General features: G+C 42.2%; 1 protein-coding gene across 1 annotated transcript in view; it reads left to right on the top strand.

Moving 5' to 3' along the window:
- cadpsa (Ca2+-dependent activator protein for secretion a) overlaps positions 1-16,612 on the top strand; it is a 208,567-nt gene that overhangs the window by 172,954 nt on the left and 19,001 nt on the right. The window contains exon 25 of the mRNA XM_023424816.2: positions 189-296. Within this exon, the coding sequence (XP_023280584.1) occupies positions 189-296 (108 nt within the window). The remainder of the gene's footprint in view (positions 1-188; positions 297-16,612) is intronic.

Raw genomic sequence — 16,612 nt, 5'->3', positions numbered from 1 at the left:
TCTTGGGAAATGTCAGGGTCTTCACTACCCTTCAAAATGAAGTTTGAACTCTGAGTTTACTGACTGGATCACCAGCTCCTATTGATATGTATTTGGTAAATATCATTTCATTAGAACTGTATGAAATAATATTTCAATACTTCACCAGTTGGTTGAGCAGCTCTCTCTCTATCCCCTGTCTCTTGCAGAAGCCAGGGATGGATGTTGCTGACGGTTATGTAACGTTTGTCCGTCACTCCCAGGACATGCTGCGGGACAAGGTCAATGAGGAGGTGTACATAGAGAGATTATTTGATGTAAGTAAACCGCAGGACCTCCCTTTCCTCCACCACGGGGGCAGGGGTGTGGGGTGGGGGCGGCGACCTATGACTACATCCAGGCAGTAACTGCTTGAAATCTACTAAACTGAATCTAAATAGAGTGATAGAAAAAGTTATAGAAACATTTTTCAGTACTCTCTAATAATAGATCTTCCAAAAAGCATGATTGATGATAGCAGTAAATTGTTGTGCCCACATTCGAATGGCACAGAAATCATCTGTGTGCACATTTATTTGTATAGCACATTTCAACAAGGCAATTCGACAACACATGAAAAAATAAATACACAAAATAAAATAAAATTTAAGCTGATTGAAACAAAGTAAAACAGAAACTAAACTAAAACATCATGCAACAGAGTAAATAAGAGAATTAAAAGTTACAGAGCAGCTTCAGTGCTGCAGGTTTTGTCTCATCGATATTTTTTGTTATTTTAATGAGTCACGTTTTACTTACTCGTATTTTGTGTCTTTGTTCATGTGGGATATTAAAACGTGACATTTCCACACACCCAGTGAAAGTTAATGCGCTGTTATGAAATCCTGCCTCGCCACAGAGGTTCTACTAGTCCAGGCTGCTGACAGCGCTATCAGGAGCTGCCCTGCCTCACCCTGTCCAGTGTTACGCTCCCCTCGGATTCCAGCGTCTGTCTTTGCCTCCATCATAGTTTCGTGGTTCGATCCTTTAGATACAAAACACGTTTTTATAAAGTTTACAGGCACACTGCTGTCCCTGCATTGCTCTGTGTACTGTGAGGCAAATAAAACAAGACTTGGGTTCATCTCAACTTGTCCTTCCACTCATCGACTATCAGGAGACAGCGAGGACATGAAGCGCAGCAGTCACTATTGATGCTTTCCCATGCACTCACATGCACCGCAACACTACAGTTATCTAGACATTACATGGAGAAGCTGTATGTGAAAAAACATCAGTTGGGGCTGACGTTAAATGGACTTCACAGTGAGCGAGCGGGTGTGTTGATTACGTTCCTATCATGCACCTGGTGTGAAACCGGAAGAATAAAAACATCCCAGATGAAGAGGAAGGGTCAATCACACAAGGACGCCAATGAAAATCTGTAACTGGAGAGACAACGAACTTCTCTTGGTGAGGAGCTGTGGCCTAAACCATCAACCTTTTTTTTAGAATGTGTGATTTCAGCATAGTTTTTCCATCATGTCCTGCCTCCTGCACGCTTGACCACGAATGACATGTAGCAAATGGTCTGGCCAGCCGGGAGTTGAACTGGGGACTGCTGAGGGCATGTGAGCCCATGTGGTATGTTCCCTAACTTTTTGGCTGTCAGGTCACCTCTGGGACACTTACCTGAACTTTCCTACAATTTCACACATACTGTATTCTTCACATAGAAGGACTTTTTGTCTGGACTGCAACAGTAGGGCCAGCCCTATAATTGCGAATGGTGCTGACTGATCATATTTCCACCACTGGTCAGCCTCAGCTCATTGTCTGTTTTTTTTCAACCAGACTATTTACTGGTTCACGACTGGACCTTGTATGGATGCCAACTGCTCAGGGCTACACCTCTTGATACAGGGGGTCTACTGAGCGGCTCTGGTTTCCTGGCCGCCCAGGAACTGCAGGGAAGAGGAGGAGAGCTTCCAATACACTGAGCCTCACCTCCATTACAGCAAATAAACTACTTTCATTACATGTATCATTATTACTAAAGGAGGCAGAGGAATAACTAAACATAAGACACACTGAGCAGAGAGAGCAGGAGAGAGGGAGAGAAGTCAGTCGGTAACGAAGCTTCGTACTAACGACTATGACCAACTCTACATATGAAACAGAGGGAGTTAGACATAAAGACCTGCCTCTAATAAAAGTCAGTGACGTTCTGGAGTTGAAATAAATAAAGAATAAACTATTGTGGATCCAGATGGAGGCTGTGCTCTGTGGGAGAGACTGAATAAGAAAGATAATCTGTCTCTGGCCCCAGTGGTTCACCTGGGCCAGAGTCCGGCCTGTTGCCCTTTGCTGCGTGTCATCCTCTCTCTCTCTCTCTCTCTCTCTCTTTCTCTTACTCTCTCTCTTCTAATTTCTTGTTATCATGTCACAGTAAATCCAGCTGAAATCACAGCTCAGTCTTTGTCTGTCATTCATGTGTTTGGGGATTTTGTCAGACGAAGTCACAGTTATTAAATCAGGATTTGACTGTAGGTGGTCCAGACATACTGTATACTAGGTTTGGACCTAGTCTTGTCACATATTGTGTATCTGCTACTTGTAGACTGTCCTTGGCAGAAAAATACTGCATTTCTTGTTTGTGCAAATACCATTTTACATTTTCAGTGTTTCTTTTTTACCATGACCACAATCTGTCCCCTCACCTAAAACCAGTAGATTCAGTTGTTTAAACCCAACCAGCTGTTAACCACAGTGGTAGCAGATCACAAAACACTCATGTGGGTCATGTTGAAGAGCAATGACAAATGACCTTTTTATTTGTTTGGAGGACTTTGTCATGTCCAACACTTGGTGTATTGTATGTTACATCACAGTTCAATCAAATGGTGATAGTTTAGATATTTTGAGGATACTTTTTAAATGTACTCTGAATCAGTTGGTCTCTTTTGGATCTCAACTAAAAAAAACAAAAGGGTTTGTTTTGATGGATGTGCAGCTGAGTCTAAAAATACTAACGCTCCGTTAACCGTCACAGTTAGTAGGACACTACTCATGCTCAACATTCTGCCAACATCTCCTGCTGGTCCATGTCTTTTTGGCTCTCTGCAAGTCACTTTGTGAGGCCGACTGTACTGATGCATTAGTCTGACAAACTGTAATCAGCCAGAGCTGTAATCAACTTGCAAAACAGTCCCACGACACTGTTTGTCTCCATTATGTGAGATGAGGTCAAGTAACATCAAAACAATCAGTAAATCTTTAAGCCTCGCTGCTGAGCCTCCTCTGAGGTCAGACTGGATGTTTTCTCCCCAAAACGTGCTAAAACAATCCCTGCAACACGATGAGTTGCATAATGAGCTGCAGATCCATCCCTGCTTCTCTTTTCAGAGTCAGCCTCTTGTGTTTGTATGCAGCCGTCCTCTACTCTCTTCTGCGTTTGCTCCTTTTGTCTGGTGGCGTTTCTGTGCAGTGTGTGCTGATGTTGAGGAGGGATTATCCTTAGTGGTGCTCTCTCTTTCCGAGTCAGCAAACAACAGTTAATCAACTGAAAAAGAGGCACAAAAGATCACTTTGTGAAATGGCTTAGCTTCGTGTTTACAGGCAGCCACCAACCAACCACAGATTCTGTCCACATTTTCTTTTTCAGGACACACAAAAAGGTCATCTCATCAGCTACTGTTAAAACAGCGTTAAAGCTGAGGCTTGTGAGTTGTGGATTAGTCGGTGAATAGACAGAGCCGGCACATTTAAGGGATTGCTTAATCGTTTTGTTGTAAGTTGGTTTACAGTGTAACAAATGCCCGCCAAAGCTCACACTGGAAGCAGGGTGCTACAGGTGTGGGAGTTAACTTTATATAGAAAACAACTGGTGCAGATGTGTGCAATTACCCATTATGACAACGTGACCATTCAGAGTAAAGTCTGTCTCTCTAGGAGTCTCTCGATCAAAACAATTAGAAAAGACAGCATTGGGTGACGTCATAAAATAGTGTAGGATCATGGAAGTTCCTGTTTTCACCACCGTTACCATAAGCTCCTCCGAGTTTGGATGCCTTCAGTGTGAGTGCTTGAGGAAATCAAACAGACCGTTAAAACACTGAAAAAAGCAGTTTGACATTTAAAGTCAGTGTTTGAGCGACGCTGTACGGAGGACAGAGACTCAGGGAAGAGCTGGAGCTGAGATTGATGCTAACCTTTGTTTGGATTGTTTCTCTGACAACTTATGAAGCAGACGTTCAGGAGGTTTTTACCAGCAGCTGGATTATTCACAGAGGTGTCCTCCTCTCCATAACAAACACACCAGGGGATTAAAACCAGTAGAAACACCCAGAAAACAGTTTGACTTTAAAAATCAGAGATTTGTGGTGCCCCAGTTGCTCACCTGGTAGAGTATGTACCACAAAGGCTTAGTCCGACCTGCAGAGGCCCGAATTCCAGTCCGACCTGTGGCCTGCATATCATCCTCTCTCTCTCTCTCTCCCTTACTTTCCTGTCTCTCTCACTGTAGTGATCTGAATAAAAGAAAATAATAAAATAAAAAACTAAAATAAAATATAAAAAATTTCCTCAGCTTGTTTCTCTGATAACTTCAGATCCAGATGTCCGACGACTAAAATCCTTCATCTGGTTCAAATATAGAGCTGAAAACCACCAAGGTGGAAAAAGTGTATGTGGCTTAAAACTAGATAAAAGTCAATGTTGAGCTTCTGTCAGACAAACACAACACATGATCATAGAGGATATGATGTATTTGTTTTTAAACATTTTAATGCAGAAAAGTTACTTTAACTTTAAGACATTTTGCTATGACTCTCTCTGTAAGTTTAGCTCAGGTTCCTCCATTTCTCTGGATCATCTCTGAGATCTTTCTACTTGATATGGTTCCACCTGTGGTAAACCCAGCTGATTGGACATGATGTGTAAAGACACACACCTGTCTATATCAGGCCTCACAGCTGACAATGCAGATCAGAGCAGAAACCATGAGGAGGAAGGAGCTGCTGCAGAGATAGGACTGTGTCGAGGCTCAAAAACTGAAGGTTCCTGAGAATTTCCATCACTCTGACATGAAGAAGTCTGGAACAACCAGGACTCTACTAGAGCTGGACCTGGACTAACTGAGACATCAGGGAGAAGATAGGAGACCAAGACCCTGATGTTCTCTCTGAGCTCCAGAGATCCCGTGTGGAGACGGAGAAACTTCCAGAAAGAGAAGCATCACTGCAGCTCTCCACTGATCAGGGCTTCATGTCAGAGCGTCCAGACGAAGCCTCTCCTCAGTGACAGTTTGTAGGAAAGCAGCTAAAGGACTCACTGATTCTCTGGTCTGATGAAACCAGGACTGAACTGTTTGGTCTCAGTTCTAAACATCATGTCTGGAGGAAACCAGGCACCGCTCATCACCTGCCTGATCCCAACACAGAAGCATGGTGGAGGCAGCATCAGGCTGTGGGGCTGTTTTTCAGCAGCAGGCACAGGGAGATCATCTGCTCAGGGCTGAGAGACAGATGAACAGAGCAAAGTACGAAGATATCCTTAATGAAAACCTGGTCCAGAGTTCAGGACCTCAGTCTGAATTTAAAAGATTTTAGCAAATTTAGCTATTTTAAAAGTGAAGGGGTCTGAATACTTTCTGAATGCTCTGTACACAGTAAGGATGCTGTCTGTACAGTGATCTGGATTAAAAGATTACTGAGGAAAGTCTTTGATCTCCAAGTGAAGACAACTGCACAAACATGTTTTCTACAACTCTGAATCTTTCTAAACTTGACTGATCTTGTGGCTTTATCCAGGAGCAACACAGAGAGCGGCCTCCTCCCTTCGGCTCATCCAAAACATTTGTTTCTTCTATTCTAATTTGTGCAAGTGTAAATGAAACCAAATTTACCCATACAGAAATATAATATAAGACATATATGAGTGATGCTGCCATATACATCTTCTGGATATAATGAAAATATACATTTCTAACATATATGAAATACCCATAGTAAAATTTGTATATGAACATATATTAATACTGTCTATATTATGAAGTTATATATGACATGTTGTGACCATATATGTTAAGAATATATATTTAATTTATATAAACAAGTTTATTAAAACAACACACATAAACATTCTATTTACTTTACATATTATTTTCTTATTAATTTCTCATTAATTTCAAACATCGTCTCAGACTCAGACCTCACTGTATATAATATCAACATATGTTGTCAGGCTTTAAGATGGATATGAATATGGATATATTTATGTAACATATATCTACAATATAAGAATACATACATAAACATATATATTTGTATGGGCTAGACATATATGTCAATATATAATTTTTACATATTTATTTTATATGTCCATATATAAATATGTAGAAATTCAATATATGTACATATATTACATTTGCATATGGGTATCCTTAAAATAATTCATATGACAGTTGTAAAATAATCAATATCTTCATTAATCATAAAAAAAAAAAAAGATAAAAATAGCTGCAGCTGTCATCATTTGTATTAGAATGAGGTCTGAAGTGTGATCCTCTATCGGACTGTCACCTCTTCCTCCTGACTGGCTGTGCGTGTTCACTGTCGAGTCTCTGCAGAATGAACAGTCTGTATACAGCCGCATCTATCTGTTCATGCCTTTGTGTTGAGTCGAGGCCTTGAGGTGTGATCCGTCTCCTGTCCTCTCCCTCCGTGCTCGTCCTGACAGAGGGTGACAGAAAGGTGTCCGGTGCTGGATGTTTGCTGTTTGTTGCTGCGTCTTGACCCACTGCCTCGCCATGTATCCTCTTTTCCTTCACAAGAGCATTTCTGCCGGGATTCATCTCACCCTGGCTTCTCTTCGTTGTCATTCTCTATCAGTTCTCCCTACGGCATCGCAGAGGCCGATGAAGGTGTCTCTGACTGCTCTCTGCAGCTCTGATGTGCTTTTCTTGTCACTCCGCAATTTTTAAAATCTATTACTCCCTCTCTCTCTCTCTCTCTCTCTCTCTCTGTCCATCTCCCTCTTGTCTTTTTATCTGGTTAAGAACAAATAAACACACGACATGGTTCATTAGTGCTTAATTTCACGTTCAGAGGCAGAGTTGTTTTTCTATATGTCCCATTTTATCATTCATTTTTTCATTCAGTGTGTCTCAGTTTCAGTCCGTCACACCAAACTGTAGTGGATATATTGTGCTAATGTTGACACTACACTTGTATAACTTAGTCTAACAATAAGGGAAAACAGCAGGAATTTCATCCTGGCCGATGGCAGTGAGGCCTTGACAGTGTGTTGGATTTTTTGTTTTTAATCCACGCTTGTTTGTCGGCATTTTAAGTCCCACACAGTAAGCTACCCTGTCCTGTTTGTGAATATGGTTCAAGAAACTGGTCAAGTTAAAAAGCACTTCCAGAAAACGCTGTTCTTCTTGGTGCAGCACTCCACATCGTGACGTGTTGTCTGAATATACCAACTGCTTTCTGCTTTCACATCTCATCTTTAAAAGATTTCGTGATGGAAATAACTTGAGCATTTCATTAATATTATTTTAAATGGACTAAGCTGTGACATGCAGGTGGTTTAAATCATTGTGATGTCAAAGACAAAATAAATTGGCATTGTATCTGTTGTTGACACAAAAAATTCTCATCTGACTAAAGGTTCTGTGCGTTTTGAGAGTTGCTAATGGAAAAACTCTGACTGGATGATAAGCTTTTTATGTTTGGTCATCAGATAAACATAAAAACAACCTGTAAGCAACAAGTTTTAACCCGATTTCATACTGTTTTTTATATTCATTCATTATGGCAGACGGTAGTAGTGCTCAGTTAAAAGCAGATGTTCATGAACACCACACAAATTAGAGTGCTATAGGCCACCATAGCAGATACCCCAGTGTGTGTGTGTGTGTGTGTGTGTGTGTGTGTGTGTGTGTGTGTGTGTGTGTGTGACCTTGTTTTACTATGGCCATGGGTTCCAAAAACAGGAGTCCAACAGATTTGTAGTGACCAAAATGCTCGATACCTCAAGTCTGGTTTAAGGGTTAGGATTAGGCATTTAGTTATGATGGTTAAGGTTAGGGTAAGGGTCTAAGGAATGCAATATGTGTGTGTGTGTGTGTGTGTGTGTGTGTGTGTGTGTGTGTGTGTGTGCACGTGTCTGTGTGGGTGTGTTTGGGGTTTAGGGGGGTGTCGTGCTCTTAAAATAAGGTCAGGATGGACTCCTCTTAATCTTTGCTTTGTTGGGCGGCCCCTCCCCTTCCTGACTTCATTTATTGTATCTGTTTCCCCGGTGAGGATTACAACCTGTGTTCCACACACGCTCACAATAAGGTGGCTCGTTACACAGAGATATTGTCTCATGGCCTTTTCCTCAGGTCCTTTAATAAAATGACATTAACTTATAACTTAGTTGTAGTGTAATAATAATCAGGTTTATACAGTGAAGGCATTTTGTCTAATATTGTTTGTTTCAAGTGTAAATCAATGAATTTCAAGAATTTTCTAGGGTTCAGTTGAAAATTAAAAAAAGCAAACTGGAAAAGGTATAAAGAAAACAGCAAAAATAAACAGTTTCAAAGACAACAAAGTGCTTGGAAAACAATTTTCACTCGGCTTTATGTAATCCATTCTCCTTTGTGAAGACCAAAAAGACATTTTATGATGCTTTGTGACCCACCAGGACACATTCTTTATTCTGGTTGACAGGATCACGGTCTTCAAATCTTTCAATGGGCCATAATGTAGAATGAAAGAATGCTATCAAGTATCCCTGTGCCATAACAGTCAACTGTGAAGAGATTACATTTCAAATCACATCAACACAGCAAGTCCTTTAAGCGTGTTTTGTTTCACACATCCCTGCCAAGTGTGTTTGGTAGGAGAGAGGTAGGAGATGGAGCACAGGCTTTACATGTCCCTCAAAGTAATTTAGGGTTACTGAAACATGTTTGGCTGTGATTTCTCCCAGAGACAATGAGCCTACGGTTACGTGTCATTTTAATTGGGGTTATGACATGCATTTCTTTCAAGACGACTTCTAATATCAGCCACAGTAAGAAGATTATTTCACTGAGGCATCTTAATTTCTAAATATGTGTCAAAGAGTGACAGCAGACAAGCCCATATGTGGTCTAATGCCGATAATGTTAAATAAACAACAGCATCCCAAGAAATGAATCATAATCTGAGACATATTAACAGGAGCTAATACCCATGTTGTGACATAGATTTGTGGGTAGGGGGGGCTCATCAGAGCAAGACATTTTTAATTGATATTTGACCCACTTCTCTGACCGATCCTTCAGGGGGAAAAGGTTTCCACTTGTTATTTTTTTGTAACTTACTTTTTGGTGTTTTAAATCAGATTAACTTTATGCCATTTGACTAAACACAATCCTGACCAGCAATCCAATCATGGAATTGTTTTAATATTATATTTTCTGGTGTTGTGAAAATTACTCTGAAGGCAGGTGTCTGTGGCATCGTGATTAAACTTGTATGGAAATCCCCTGCAGAGAGGTGGCTGTTATGAACCTATATTTATTTTCTGACCTGTGGTTGCACCAAGATCATGTTCATATCAAGCAGATACAATTGAAAAGCTTCAGGATCCAGACTAAGATGGCGTTCCCCCCTAACGGAAACAAAGCTGCTTTGAAAACACTCTCGTGGGCTTGTTAAAATGCTACACTTGCATTGTAGGAAAAATTGAGCAAACAAAGTTTGTGCTCCTTATAATGTTCTGGTTGATCAGTCTCTTTTGTCAGTTTAGCTTTAGTTTGATCCCACCATTTTTAAAGGGCAACTTCTTCAGGGCAGACATGACGTTACAGTGAGTCACTAACGCTATCTTCAGTTGACGAAAAGACGAAATAGAGTCAACGTTGGTGTTTCTTTCCACTGCTGGAGACAGCTCTTGGCTTCAGTTTGGATTAAATGAAACATCTAAGTTATATCTAATTTAAGTTTTGCTGTTTACACCGTCAGCATTAACAGTCAGCATTAACAGTCTTGCCAAGTGCTTCGGCCATCATAGTGTTTACAATACAAGAGGTTATATTACGCCCTCTAAGCAGGACAGCCTGGACACTACAGTGGCTCGGTATTGGAAAATGACGAAACAGAACCCAGGCTAGCTGGTTAGCATGCTAACTTCAGTAGAAGAAAAGTAGTGATAGCGGGAGCAAAACAATTGGAATGCTATCCACTACTGGAGACAGCTGTTGGTCAGTAAAAGATGAGGTTTGATGCTGAACTGACAATGTTTCTTCTAGATTGGTAAGTACACAGCTGTTAATGCTATCATTAGCTATAAAAGTAGCAAAACTTACTCATCGCTCAATTTAAAAAAGGGGGGCCGCAGCATATGCTCTTATTATCAAGGTATAATACTGCTCCGTTTCCTCTGGATACCTTATCCAAAAGTGTTGGGAAGGATACTCTGGCCAGTCGTCAAACCTAGCAAAGTAGATCCCATTCTGTTTGTGGAACAGGGTAACAGCACTTTATCCTGGCTAGGATACTGATTAGGGTCATGGGAGTTAGTTCATCCAGTGTACAGTGTGTGTTTTATGATACCATGTTCCTTGGGTATCTTGTTGTGGGTACAGTGGAAATAGGACTTACCAGGTCCTGTCCTTCTATAGCTATGTGGCAGCAATTGAGTGACAGTTTTGTCCGCTTTCTCGACAGGAAGTTGCGCCTGCATGACGCATTCTCAGTGGGCGCTGAGCTGCACCATGCAGGGTCTTGCCATGTTAGCAGTACTGTTTGTGATTTGTATGGACAGAATCTCTGGGCGCAGCTGAACTTGGCAGAGTGTCCAGTATGGTGGCTGAAGTGGTTCTGTTGCCTTCATTGGACCCTGACCTTCACTGTGCACTGAGGCAATTTGCAGCTGACTATGAAACAGTCAGGAGTTAATACCTCTGAGTGTGATGACATTGTGATGACCCAGAAAACAATGGTTTGCTTACTTACTGCCCTCAGTGAAGGAGTTCGTATGGGTGCACAGGTTGGTTGGTACCACAATAGCAGCAATGTGGGTCACTTGAGTGTTGTGGTGAACAGGTAGGTCGGTTGACAATAAGTGAAATTCTGTTTCCTGTAAAAAGCCAGACTGATGTTTGGATTTCTTTTATTCTCCTGGACAACCAAGTAGGTGGAAACTCTGCAGCAGACCCAGGAACCACTGGAGGAATGACATTTCGCATCTGATCTGGGAATGCCTTAGGATCCTCCTGGAAGAGCTGGGAGGTAGAGGGTTGAATGTGTTTCTGTGCTACTACAACCTAGACCCAGATCATTGGGGAAAGATGGATAGATGTATAGATGGATGGATGGTTTCTTTGATGGCCTCGGTGAACATCTAACATTCATGTATGGGCTTCAGTAAGATAAGTATTCTATACTTGGTGAGATCTGTTCAGCTGGTTTATTCATTTGCTTGTTTGCTTGTGTTGCAAGTTTCAGAGCATCACAATCTTTTGACCAAATGTGCTGAAAATGACCTGAAACTTCTGTAGTTTGACATTTTGTTAAGGATAATGTGTGTGTGTGTGTGTGTGTGTGTGTGTGTTCAGGATATAGGGAGAAATTAATTTGGCCCCCCACAACCTTCCTCCCTCCCCTCCCTGGTTTAGTTCTTGAAAGAGTGGCTGAAGAGGCCTGGATTAAAACAGATGTGCTTAAATGATACTGGAGGGGGGACTTAGCACGGCACAGCCCAGGGATCATTGATTAAAAAAAGCCATGTCTTTAGCCTGAGCCAAATCCAGCCCTGCACTGATACACCACAAAGAGAGCAGGAAGAAAGAGGAAGACAGAGATGCTGCTGAACACCCCCCCATACACACACACACAAACAGCCCCCCCACCCCCCCCACCTACTCCCACGGGACTAGAGTCGCTGGAGATACTGGGATTACGCAGGTCAATTATACACTTAATCTGCCTTTGCCCGGAGGGGATTAGGAGCGCGGCTCATTGATTGATTTGAAGTATTTCCGTTGACCTTGAGTAGTTATCAGACTCACAAGTGTGGCAAAATTGCACTTCTGTGTGACGAAAGTTAAAGCGCTTTTTAATCGCCGCTGCCTCGCCCGTCTCGTTCTGCCTACCAACTGCTGGGCGACTGTGACGGAGCCGAGCGAGGGCAGGGGTCAGATTCAGTTGCTGATTGGGGGATTTGGGATTGTTGTCTTCACCACTGCTGTTCTTTGGTCATGGTTGGTGGGTGTGTGTGTGGTGGCGGTGGTGGTGGGGGGGGGTGTAGTGGTGACAGAGAATGCCAGCAGACTAGTGTGTGGATGATGGAGCTGCCTTCATACCACTTGGCTGTCCGGGGACACTTCACCACTTTGCCGGCTCCGGTCACGAACTGCCGGCCCCACAGCCACAGCAAGTGAACAATTTAATCAACGCTGACCTCAGTCAACACGCAAACTTAACTCCCTCAGCCCGTCAGACGTCTCGCTCTGCTCAAGTGCCTCCTACATGTGAGTAATATGGAGGACAAGGTTTAGATACCATCGTGGAAAATGTGAAAACCGTTAAACTATTATCTTAAATTTGAGACTGAGAACATAGAATCACAATTAACACAATTTGTTGACTGTTGGTAATAAATAAAAAAATGAAAATGGAAAGCTGGAAAAGTGTATTAATAATTTTAGCCTTATTTTAGTCAGGTTCATGATGATTTTTTTTGGGTGATATAGTTGAAATCAGATATTTAAAATCTGATACTGAGTCTGAAATCAATGTATGTCTAGATTCGAGCTCGTAAAATGAGTTGATTTATTGATTGATAGAAAAATAATAAGATGGCAAATGCACAACTACAATTATTTAACTCTAGATGTTGATTAGAATTTTGAAAAATAAAAAAGTAATTAATAAATAAAATAAAATAATTTTGTAAAATGACATAAAACATGATGTTATCATGTGATACAGATCCAATGAAAGACAAAAGTCCCATGATACATTCATGGACAATGGCTGAGAACCCTGCAACAACATGTTTTTTCTTACTGATACCCAATAAGAAGACTGTAACTCATTATACCATCAGATCAGATCAGTTTGCTGTTTCTGAAAGACGAGCGTCGGTTACCCTTCATCTACAACAATATGACTGCGACACCGCATCAACGTCCTCTTGTTGTTTTTCATGCCAGTAATCTCTTTTAGTTTGAAGCAACAGGATTACACATCCAACAGGAAAGAAAAAATAGTCATAGGTCGCAATAATTAAAAAAAGGCCAGCCAAGCAGGATAGGTTAGATTGACTGTGTGACTGTTCAAAACACGCTCTGAAAAGGTTTCACTTCCGTTTAATGAAGTCTGTAAGCAGCTTAGAGTCCTTGATAATTACTGAGAGGGAGCATTTTGTTTCGTTTCTTTCGGGTCTTAAATCCTCTGTGAGCATTCCCAGCGCCTTGTTGCTGGGAGGAAACAGCTAAGGACACTAAAGCCACGATCATCCCGAGAGGAGGGAAATGCAAGTTTAATGGAGACTTCTCCTTTGTCGGGTCCCGCTGGTTTATTGATGAGGGCCGGCAGGGTGAATTGATCGAGGACACACATGTCATCTCTGGGGTCTCTATCACCCTTTTACAGCCCCCTTCCATCCCTGTTTCCCTCCTCCTTGTTAAAAAGGGAGGTACGGTGGCATTTGTTTGATTAACTTGTCTGACAAAAGTGACAGCTGCTCACGGGCGTATGTGGATGAGTGGCCCAGTGCCGCTCCCTCTTTGTACATCTGTCAGAGCCGGAGCAGGGCGAGCGGGGTGAAAAGAGACAAATTGGACCCAAAAAGAAGGCCATTCACCTTCTCCAGACCCCCCTCTGGCGCTCCACCCCTTTATCCCATTCAGGTGCTCGGCGGGACCCTCAAGTGCTTGCTGGCTTATTCCATTTTCACTCCCCCTATAGAGTTCCCTGAGCCCACAAGTGTTTTAGCCCTCTTTTTCCTTCCCTCAATCCACCCCTAAGCGGCTCTTTGTAAGTAGAATGGCTCACTTTTCTCAGGGCCTGAAGCTGGCGGCTTTTTTTCTTTTTTTATTGTCCACCACAGAGCCTTTCTGTCGCTCATTGTATGTTTACTCAATGACTGGTCGCTGACCGTAATTCCAACTGTTTAGTTCCTCACAACATGAGCCCCCAACCCCCTGCACCCACCGCCCCAAATATACACCCATCCCTTCTCCAAACCACTGTGTTTTTATAAAGTTGCTCCTTATTTAGTCTCTCTTGTTCATTGAACTGACACTTACTGGTAGAAGGAGTTGGGTGTTTCGTAAGAGACCTAGATTGCCGCCCTGAAAAGAAACCCGGACCTGAGATAAACATTTACCTTTCTCCTGTGATGCTACGCTGGGGGTTGACTGCCATCCTGTTCCTTGGGCTCCTTAACCAGCTGTCTGGCTGAAATGCCCACTGAGCCTGTTTTGTTGCCGTCCCAGCTGTGCTCAGACCGTGGTCAATGGTCAGCTGCGGTTCACCTTTTGTGCCACCAGCACAATCAAAACAGTTTGAGAGCCGCGAGCTCGTTGAGCCCAAAACTTTACTGTAGTCCTACTTTCAGTCAGAGCGCCTACACTCCTTCCCTCTGCTCTGACATACCCAATGAATAGAGAGAGAGAGTCAGAGGACAGCAGTATCCACTGCAAGATGCAGATCCCCCTTTCTCGTCTGTCCACACTGAGGCAGATACATGTGAAAAGAGGTTGATGTGTCAAAATAGGTTGTCTTCACATCGTTTCCTGCCATCCACACACAAATGACAAAACCATAAGAACATCATTGAAGGGAAGGCATGATTATCCTGATGCACTACACACATGCCCACTGAAAAAGTAGTAATTCTCCTCCTTTCCATTAGGGCAATAACATGATCTCTTCCTAAAGGAGTCAAACAAAGTGCTGATCTGTCACCTGTTACCCAACGGCACAATCAAGGGAAACAATTTTTGTAACTTTCTGAAAGGGACAATCAGACACTTAACGTGATTGGCCAGCTGTGCAGCGGTATGACGGGAGCAGGCTCTGACAGCAAGTGCTTCATCCTGTCTTTACGTTTGGAACATTGACATTTGGATGACATGGATATGACCTAATCCAGTGGTTCCCAACCTTTTCCAACTCACGGCCACTTGAGAATCTCAAACGTGTTGGTGGACCACCTTCGACCAAGTATCAATATGAAATCAGGTCGAAAATATGTAGGAAGCTCAATTTTTCTTTTCTATTAGATGGTGAAGAGATCACTTGTCAATTCACAAATTCACCTGTCTCTTGATTCTGTTGCTAACCAGCTATCCATGTTGATACTGCAATTTTTACCATCAGAGTGAGTTAGCAAACAAGTACACAATGTGGTCTGGTATGATTGGCTTATGACAGTGATAGACCCTAATACAAGAAGAAAAAAACAAACATGTTGCAGTTATGTTCATTACATACATGTGCTGGCAATTTTTCTCGTCTATCATGTTTGAACGAGTCCATAACACCAAAGTCAGCAGCACAAGGTTGAAGTAATCTTCAGGCACCTTTGTCTTTATGAGATACATGACAGTAGACAGTAGACAGATCCCAGGACACCATGAAGCAGTGCATGACGTTAAATACATAGTACAAGTTTCATTCATTCGATCATATTTTCCTCTCTTGGTTCACAACAGAAATGGAAAGGAATGAAAAAGACTGATCAGATCATCGGTTTCCCTAAATGTTCATCTTTAGTCATGTTAACTAATGACATGATGGATATCCAGTAACTGCCGCTGTCACATCGGTATATTCAGTGTAATATATGACATCATTGATAAGAAAGTGGGGGTGTGAGTTACTATGGTAATTGAGTGTTGTCATCAATGGGCCTCTCTGTGGAGCTGGTGAGCAGGACTAGAATAGACCAGCAGTGGACTCAGGTAGGATTAGACGAACCCTTTGTCCAAACTGCATAATGTCTTGCAGTCAGATTTAAAGCCCCCTCCACCCTCCACTCACCACCCCCCCCTACAATTTTATCCTTATTTGTTTCCTCGTCTGTGTGAGTGTGCACATGTGGGTTATGTGTGTCCACCAGGGTAAGCATGTGTGTTTGAAAGAAGAAGTAATGTTGCTTTATGGCGCTCAGCAGCCTCCTTCTCCTTCACAAGGAAGCCTGTCACTTGGCATTAGTGTTGCCGCACCAGCAATCATCATTCCTTGCCTCCTGCTAATTGCAGACACAGCTGGGTCTCAGCAGGACATGCTTTCTCTCTCTCTCATTCTCTCTCTCTCTCTCTCTCTCACACACACACACACACACACACACACACACACACACACACACTCAGCTTGCATACACGGCCTTAGTGTAGCAATGACAATACAGACTTTTAATCTCTCGTGTAGAGTGGAGGGGTAGAGGGTCAGATATCCACACCGAGTGGTCAGCTAAAGGGGATTCCATCCATAGTCATTACTGCTGCTTAACTGTTAGTAATTGACAGTAATTAAAGTGTGAATGAGGTCAAGAATTTATTTGGAATATGGACTTTACTTCAATTTGTTTTGCATTCATATAAACATAGTTGTGCAGTCAGACTCTTCACTCACTTCATATAATTTCATTTCCTTGTTTGTTT

The sequence above is a fragment of the Seriola lalandi genome, unplaced genomic scaffold, assembly GCF_002814215.2.
Source record: "Seriola lalandi dorsalis isolate HSWRI2012SDOR001 ecotype SW California unplaced genomic scaffold, Sedor1 jcf7180002054748, whole genome shotgun sequence".
Classification (NCBI taxonomy): domain Eukaryota; kingdom Metazoa; phylum Chordata; class Actinopteri; order Carangiformes; family Carangidae; genus Seriola; species Seriola lalandi.
Note: the sequence above shows the minus strand (reverse complement) of the source record. Positions and strands in the feature narration are given on the sequence as shown.